Source organism: Mobula birostris, chromosome 6, assembly GCF_030028105.1.
Source record: "Mobula birostris isolate sMobBir1 chromosome 6, sMobBir1.hap1, whole genome shotgun sequence".
In the NCBI taxonomy this organism is placed as follows: Eukaryota; Metazoa; Chordata; class Chondrichthyes; order Myliobatiformes; family Myliobatidae; genus Mobula; species Mobula birostris.
The window spans coordinates 112,800,307-112,808,650 of NC_092375.1; the positions used below are offsets into that span (position 1 = coordinate 112,800,307).

The 8,344-nt window shown below is 41.5% G+C and overlaps 1 protein-coding gene across 3 annotated transcripts in view; it reads left to right on the forward strand.

The window, feature by feature from the left end:
* Positions 1–7,592, forward strand: part of pnkd (PNKD metallo-beta-lactamase domain containing) — a 52,911-nt gene extending 45,319 nt beyond the window's left edge. The window contains exons 8-9 of one of the 3 annotated variants that reach the window (XM_072261027.1): positions 3,867–4,004; positions 4,423–7,592. In XM_072261027.1, coding sequence (XP_072117128.1) covers positions 3,867–4,004; positions 4,423–4,485 — 201 coding nt within the window. In that variant the 3' untranslated portion in view covers positions 4,486–7,592. Of the gene's footprint in view, positions 1–3,866 lie in introns of all 3 variants that reach the window. The other 2 variants (XM_072261026.1, XM_072261025.1) reach the window with 2 other exon arrangements.
* The last annotated feature ends 752 nt before the right edge of the window (positions 7,593–8,344 follow it).

Consider the following 8,344-nt stretch of genomic DNA (forward strand, 5'->3'; position numbering starts at 1 on the left):
ACATGCAATCACAACGGCCACTGCTTCGTGATCTGTTTTTTGTGCCTCCTCCTGAGAAAACAAAGTGATTAGGAAGTACCGAATGTCTCAAGCACATATTCGATAGAGGTGTACAAGATGATAAGGGACATAGATCAAGTGGATAGCCAGAGACTTTTCCCAAGGCAGAAGTGGCTAATACCAGGGACATAATTTTAAGGTAATTGGAGGAAAGTATATACAAGGTAAATTGGAGGATGTCAGAGGTTTTTTAAACACAGAGTGATTGGTGTGTTTAACATACTGCCAAGGATAGTGATAGAAACAGAAAAGTTAGGAACATTTAAGACTTTCCTAGATAAGCATATGGATGATAGAAAAAAGGAGGGCTATGTAGGAGAGAAGGATTAGATTGATCTTGGAGTAGTTTGGCACAACATTGTGGGCTGAAGGGCCTGTACTATGCTGTAATGTTCTATGTTCTAGAAGGAGGAAGTTGGCCCAGGTGGATACTGGCTCTGTGATCGAACAATCTGGCTGGTATCACTCCTTTGCCCTTTCAGTTACTCAAGCTGCTGCACTTGGACTTAGCAGCTGTATCAGCTTCCCTTTATTAGTGCATTCCATACCCTAAGACAGCGGTCCCCAATCACCAGTCCATGGACTGGTACCGGGCCGCTAAGTGTGTGCTACCAGGCCGCGAAGAATCGATTTGAGTCAGCTGCACCTTTCCTCATTCCCTGTCATGCACTATTGAACTTGAACATAGGGTTGCCAACTGTCCCGTATTTGCCGGGACACCCTCTATATTGGACTAAATTGGTTTGTCCCATACGGGACCGCCCTTGTCCCGTATTTCCCCCGCTAAGGTAGAGCGTTCCTATGAAACCTTTCGTGCCAAAATGGGGTAAAGTGAAGAAGCAATTACCATTAATTTATATGGGGAAAAATTTTTGAGCATTCCCAGACCCAAAAAATAACCTACCAAATCATACCAAATAACACACAAAACCTAAAATAACACTAACATATAGTAAAAGCAGGAATGATATGATAAATGCACAGCCTATATAAAGTAGAAATAATGTATGTACAGTGTAGTCGGGAAGATTAAGCCGAAACCGGTTTGTGGGGGGGAAAAATCAGCATATACGCACATGCGCATGCCACGCACCCACACAGATGCCCGCGCAAGGCTTCATGGTCATGGTAGTCTTTCTCGGGGTAAACACAAGTGTCTCATATTTGACTGCTACTTTTGTCCCTTATTTGGGAGTGAGAAAGTTGGCAACCCTAACTGGAAAAGACATGTTGAGGTGAGTTTAACCCTACTTGAACACCCCTCACGGTCAGCCGGTCCGCAAGAATATTGTCAATATTAAACTGGTCTGCGGTGCAAAAAAGGTTGGGGACCCCTGCCCTAAGAGATATCCACACATCAGTCACCTATATTTTCTGTCCCTCCCAACACTAGGAATAGTTCTCCCCCCGCCCCCAACTATACTATTGATTTTTTAATAACCTTTTACTGTCTTCCAAGGACAACAATTGAAATTAGTTTATATTTGTCATGTGTACAGTAGAAAAACAGTCCTCATACTGTTCATGCAGATCAAATATTACACAGGGCATTGAGGTAGAACAAGGTAAAACAATAATGCAGAATGGTGTTACAGAGAAAGTGCAATGTAAGTAGACGAAGTGTGTGTAGTAAATTGTGAGGTCAAAAGTCCATCTTGTTACAAGTAACTATTCAGTATTCTTGTAATAGCAGGGTAGAAGCTGTCCTTGAGCCTGATGATCTATGCTATCAGGCTTTTATATCTGCTGCCCAGTGGGAAAGGGGAGAAGAGAGAATGTAGAGGGTAGGTGGAATCTTTACCTACACTCTTGTTGCATCAGTAAAGTAGCCAACATAGTCAGAGTTCATGGAGGGGAGACTGGTTTCCACGATGTGCTGAGCTGTGTCCACAACTTTGCAGTTTCTTGTGGTCACAGACAGACCAGTTGGCATTCCAAACTGATGCATCGGGACAGAATGATGCATTGCTAAAAATTGGTGGGGTTCGATAGGGATAAACCAAATTTCTTAATCCCCTCTTTTCTGTCTTTCTGCAGAGTTGAAGTCCTTCATTTCTGTAATCATTTCCTTTGGGCTCTCTCTAACATCCTCACATCTTCCCAAAACTGGACACAAAACTCAACTTGTTGCCAAACAGTATTTTATGAAGTTTCAACACATTTTACTGCTGTATTTTGGCTCTCTTTACTGAGCCCAGGGTCCTCTTTCAGCAAACTGTGTGCAAACTCCAATTTCTCCATTCTTGTAGTATTGGGCCTCCTAGTTTTTATTGTCTCTTATATAATACTTCACTCTTCTCCTTATTAAAGTCTTGCTTGGCCATATCTCCTTGAAGTTCATGACAATCCTCGAATTGCTGCTGTCTCCAGGTTTGATGTCATCTGCAATCTTAGAAATTGTATCCTGTAGACCCAACAGGTGACCTGGACATTCTTTCTTCTTCCCTTTCCCATCAGGCAAAAGATACAAAAGCTTGAGAGAGTGAACTACCAGGCCCAAGGATAGCTTCTTCCCTACTGTTATCAGGCTCTTGACTGAAGCTCTCATGCACTGAGAAATGAACTCTTTATCTCTATCCAGACTTGCACTTGCACCTTTTGTCCACCTGTGCTGCACATAATCCGTAACTGAAGCACTATTCTGCAGGAACACGCACAAAATGCCGGAGGAGCTCAGCAAGTCAGACAGCATCTGTGGAAGGACGTGAATAGTCCATGTTTCAGGCTGAGATCCTGAATCAGGACCATAAATAAAAGGGGCAGAAGCCATATTAAAAGGTTGGGGGGGGGGGGGAAGAGAGAGAGAGAAAAAGACAAACTGAAGAAGGAATCTGATAGGAATGGGCAGTGGGATAAAGAGAAGAGGTGGTGATGGGCAGGCAGTGATAGTGTGGAATGGCAAGAAAGATAAGGGAAACAAAAGGGAGGTTAGAGTGGGGGAAAAAGTGATGTAAGAAGCTGAGATTGAATTCGTGGAAGAGGCAAATGGCTGAAGAAGGAACCAGATAAGAGAGCAGAGAGGATTGTGGAAGAAAGGAAAGGAGGTAGGGAGAAAGGTGTAGGTGATGGGCAATAGTGAGGGGGATAGGGGTAAGAGGGACAAGGGGAAACAAAAGGGTTGTGGTACAGAAGGGAAGTGGTTACCAGAAGTTGGGGAAATCCATGTTAATGCCATCATGGATTGTTGCAGATTACTGTATGATGTATTGCTCCTTCAATTTGTGTCTGGCCATAGCTATAGAAGTGTCTGAGAGCAGATTTGTCATTGTGGGAATGGGAAGTGGGATTAAAATGACTGGCCTCCCAATTATGGATGTAACAGACTGTGTTGGGTCTCTGATTTAGAGGAGGGAGCACTAGATACATTCAGCAGCACCAATGGATTCGCATGTGAAATGTTTGTTTTCCTTTTTGCTGTCCCTATGCATTTGTGTATGGCATGATCTGTTTAAAACTTCTCGCTGTATCTTGGTACCTTGGTTTATTATACAACAAGCAACAAAAATAAAACCCATTTTGCTTGCACTCATAGTGGGTCAGGCAGCATGTCGATAACAGAGTGCAGAATAAAGCGTTACAAAGAAAATGCAGTATAGGTAGACAATAAGATACAAGGCTATAATGAGTTAAATTGTAAGGTTAAGAGTCCATTTTTATCGTACTAGGGAACTGTTGAAAATGTGACAATAATAAACCAACTAAAGGCATTAAGAGAAACAAACGCTGGATAGTTGGGCAAAACTTCCATTTCCATCCTAGAGCTGAGTTCAACTGCTGCCCTAAGCTGTCTCTCTTCATCATTGCAGTGCCCATCAACGATAGGAGAAGAGAAAGAGTACAACCCTTTTCTGCGGACTCATTCCAGCAGCTTGCACGATGCCCTTGGGATCGAGCGGCAACCCAGCGAAGACTCGACATCCTTCAGATCCCGGGTCCTGGAAGAGGTCCGAAAGCGTAAAGATATTTTCAATTGTAGATAGCATTCTGAAATCCAAACCCTGCAGCGGTAGACCCTGTATCCCCATATACCTTCCACCTTTTCCCTCTTCCTTTCTACAGGAAATGTTTTACAACATGCAACCAGGCATCTAGGGGTGAGGGAAGAACATTCCAGAAACTTGCATGAAACTTGGAAGCACTCTCACTGCACACTTTTGCACATGGCATTTGAATAGGGAACTTTTGTAACTAATCATTCCCCCTTAGTGTAAATATTCTTTCAGATCTGTTGTAATGTAAGTACTGATGAGCAGTTTTTAATTGCATCTGTATAGATTTATCTCTATCAGTTTTTTGATTGGAAATTTTTTTTCTCAAAAACTGGTGGTGGCTGTATATAAGATCCTGTCCCTTTATTTATAGATCACCTGGAACAAACATATCTGCCTGAATTCACGAGGATTTCCCAAAATATATTGTATATGAAGCGTTTACCACTAAAAGGTCAAATACAGGATGAAATGTGCCAAGATTTGTTTGAGTTGTCCTTTTCTCTAAACCTGAAGGAAGATGGGTTTTAACACTAACGAAAGGCAGCAACATGCAACAGGTCAGGATACATCTTTGGAGGGAAATGGACAATCGAGGTGTCAGATCAAATCCCTCCTTCAGTCCTGGTGGTCATGAGGGTTCTCCCTTCCTCACCACCCCTTGTTATTCTGGTTTATGCTCTCTGTTTTTAGACCTATGAAATATCTCAACCCAAAGCATTGGCTGCCCCTTTTCCTTGATCGATGCTGCCCGATCCACAGAGTTACTCGAGCGTTTAGTGTGTTGTTCTAAATCTGTGCCATTTGCTGTCTCTCTCATTATCACCGATAAAAGGCAGAATATTTGTTACAATGGCCAGCTGCATCATCAGTTTTCTTTCTCTTATTCCAGCAACGAATTGTTGCTCATTTGCACTGAATTGGCCTTGAGGTTGACAGCTCTGTTTTGTATCCAGCTGATCATCCATGTGCCTATCTAAGATTGTCTTAAATGTCCTTAGTGTATCTGCGTCTACCACCACCTTTGGCAGTGCATTCCATGCACCCATCATTATGTGTAAAGAACTTGCCACTGACATCCCTCCCCCTTACTTTCCTCCAATCACCTTAACTATCCCCCCTTGTATTAGCCATTTCCACCCTGAGAAAGTCTCTGGCTGTTCACTCTGTCTATGCTTCTTGTACACATCTATCGTCATTGCTCATCCTCTTTTGCCCCAAAGAGCCCTATCTCACTTAGCCTGCCCTCATAAGACAACCTCTCTTATCCAGGCAGCACCCTGGTAAATCTGCTACAACTTCTCTAAAGCTTCCACATCCTTCCTATAATCAGGTGACAGAACTGAATGCAAAATTCCAAATGTCTAACCAGTTTCCTAGGAATGGTTGATGGGACAATCTGAAGAGAGATTTCTGTGTTTCTGCACTGCTTCACTGCTTTGGAGTGTCAGGTACTAACACTTGGTATCTTAAACTGGAATTGCAAGTGTTTGAAGCATGTGCTCTCAGTATCACCCTGTTCTCTATTTTGAACAGTTTTTTTTTGTTCCTGGAATTTCTGGTTTCAAAGTGTTAATGTTGTATGATTGTAAACTGAGTGCATTTACATGAGCCTACCATTTGGGCAGAAAGATTCAAGCAATTGCAGAAGCTTGCATCTATAAGCAAGAAAAAAACAAACTACTGGAGGAACTCAAGAGCTCAAGGCAGCATCTGGAGTAAACTGGATAGTCAACATTTCAGATTGAGTACCTGCATCAAGAAACTCCAACTGCACCCTCTTAAAAGTGGTTTCAAACGATAAAGATGTATAAGGTTCTATATAAATGCAGACTCCGAATACAAGACCACAAAGCATTAGGGGCACAATCAGGCTATTCGGCCCATTGAGTATGTTCTACTGTTCCATCATGGCTGATTTATCTCTTTCAACACCATTTCCCTGTCTACTCCCTGTAACCTTTGATACCCTTACTAATTAAGAACTTATGAGCCTCATTTTTAAATATACCTAATGATTTGCCTTCCACAGCCATCTGTGGCAATGAATTTCACAGATTTACTACCCTTTAGCTGAAAAATATTCCTCCTTATCTCTGTTCTAAAGGGATGTCTTCTGTTCCGAGGCTGTTCCCTGGACTAGGAAACATCCTCTCCACATCTACTCTATCTAGGCCTATCAATATTTTATAGGTTTAAATGAGATCTCCTTCCACTTGTTCTTCCAAACTCCAACTAATACAGGCTTAGAGCCATGAAATGCTCCTGAGGTTTTATAGCCTAATAATAATAATTAAAAAATAACAAGAACAAGAAACAGTAGAGACAGTTTGTCAAAACCGGCAGACGGGTCTTTAAGTTGAAATTTGAACTCTGCTTTTACCTCCATAGATGCTGACTGACCAGCATGTGCTGTTTGCTTCACATTTCCAACGTCAGTAGTTTTCATTTTTCTTAAATTACTCAATTAAATAATTTGTAAAGTTTTGGTTGCTAATTTTGAGTATAACATTCTGATGTCATTTAAGGGCTAGGATGTTAGGAAAAATTCTCTTGCCTTTTGAAATGATGCCTCCTTTGGTCCTGTTTGAAAAGTACACTTAGCAGCCACTTTATTAGGTACTCATTAATGCAAATATCTAATCAGCCAATCATGTGGTGGCAATTCAATGCATAAAAGCACACAGACGTAGTCAAGAGGCTCAGTTGTTCAGACCAAACATTGGAATGGGGAAGAAATATGATCTAAGTGACTTTGGCTGTGGAATGTTTGTTGGTGCCAGAAGGAGTGGTTTGAGTATCTCAAACTGCTGAACTTCTAGGATTTTCACACACAACAGGCGCTAGATTTTACAGAGAATGGTGTGGAAATACATGAAAACATCCAGTGAGCAGCAGCTCTGTGGGTGAAAACTCATTGTTAACAAGAGAGTTCAGAGGAGAATGAGCAGTCTCGTTCAAGCTGACAGGAAGGGAAAACTAACTCAAATAATCACGTAATAACAGTGGTGTGCAGAAAAACATCTCCCAACGTACAATACTGTACCTTAAACCTCAGCAGAAGACCACACTAAGTTCCACTCCTGTATATGATAAAGTGGCCACCAAGTGTAGTTGCATGGGGAGGGAATTAGGTCATGTCCCTAAAGGACACCTCTGATTATTTTTTAAAAGAACTAATTATAGATTTTCTGCTACATCCATGGTGTTAATACATAACATAGTCCTTTGATTTAATGTACATAATAAGTACACATTGCATTTCCAGAGTACTAATGAGCATGGGGTATTCCAAAGTACTTTGTTACCTGTGAACCACTTTTGAGTGGCAACTTGTTTGTGTTGTAAAGATCCACTATTGACTGGCTGCATGATAAAACTGCATGACTGAATTCAGACAGAGCCTCTGGAGCAACAAAACTCAGTGTTGAAATAGAAAAATAATCCCCTGTAAAATAATTAAATTATGTTTAAACTGTGTGAAAATGGAGTTGAGCTTGTATACTTAATTAAATAATGACTGCATATAGTTAAAAACATCCCCACCCTGGGCAATCTTTTCTTCCGTGTAACAGAACCAGTTGGACAAGTGCATGGGTAGAAGGTTATGGGCTAAATGGGACAAGCATGGATCAGTCTGGTGGAAGGGCTTCTTTCTGTGCTGAATAAACTGTGGGAACACAGTCATCAGAAGGATATGAGTAATTCAAGGATCTGACTTGAGGGTAATGAATGTTTATCCTTGCTGGTGATGTCCATATCTCAAAAAATGAAATAAAAAATAAATGATGTATTGTCCAAATAATAAAACAATGAGTTTAGAACATAGGCTGCTCGTTTCCCTTCACAGAAAATAGATCATAAGGCATAGGAGTAGAATTAGGCCATCTGGTCCATCGAGCCTGTCCCGCCATTCAATAAGATCATGGCTGATCTGTCCGTAAACTCAGCTCCATCTACCTGCCTTTTCCCCATAACCCTTAATTCCCCTATGTAAAAATCTATCTAACTGTATCTTAGTGAAGAAGCCTCAACTGCTTCCCTGGGCAGAGAATTCCACAGATTCACCACTCTCTGGAAAAACAGTTTCTCCTCATCTCTGTCCTAAATCTTCTCCCCTGAATCTTGAGGCAATGTCCCCTAGTTCTAGTCTCACCTACCAATGGAAACAACTTTCCTACTTCTATCTTATCTACCCCTTTCAAAATTTTGTATGTTTCTGTAAAATCCCCTCTCATTGTTCTGAATTCCAGAGAGTATCGTCCCAGGGGACTCAATCGCTCCTCATAGGTTAA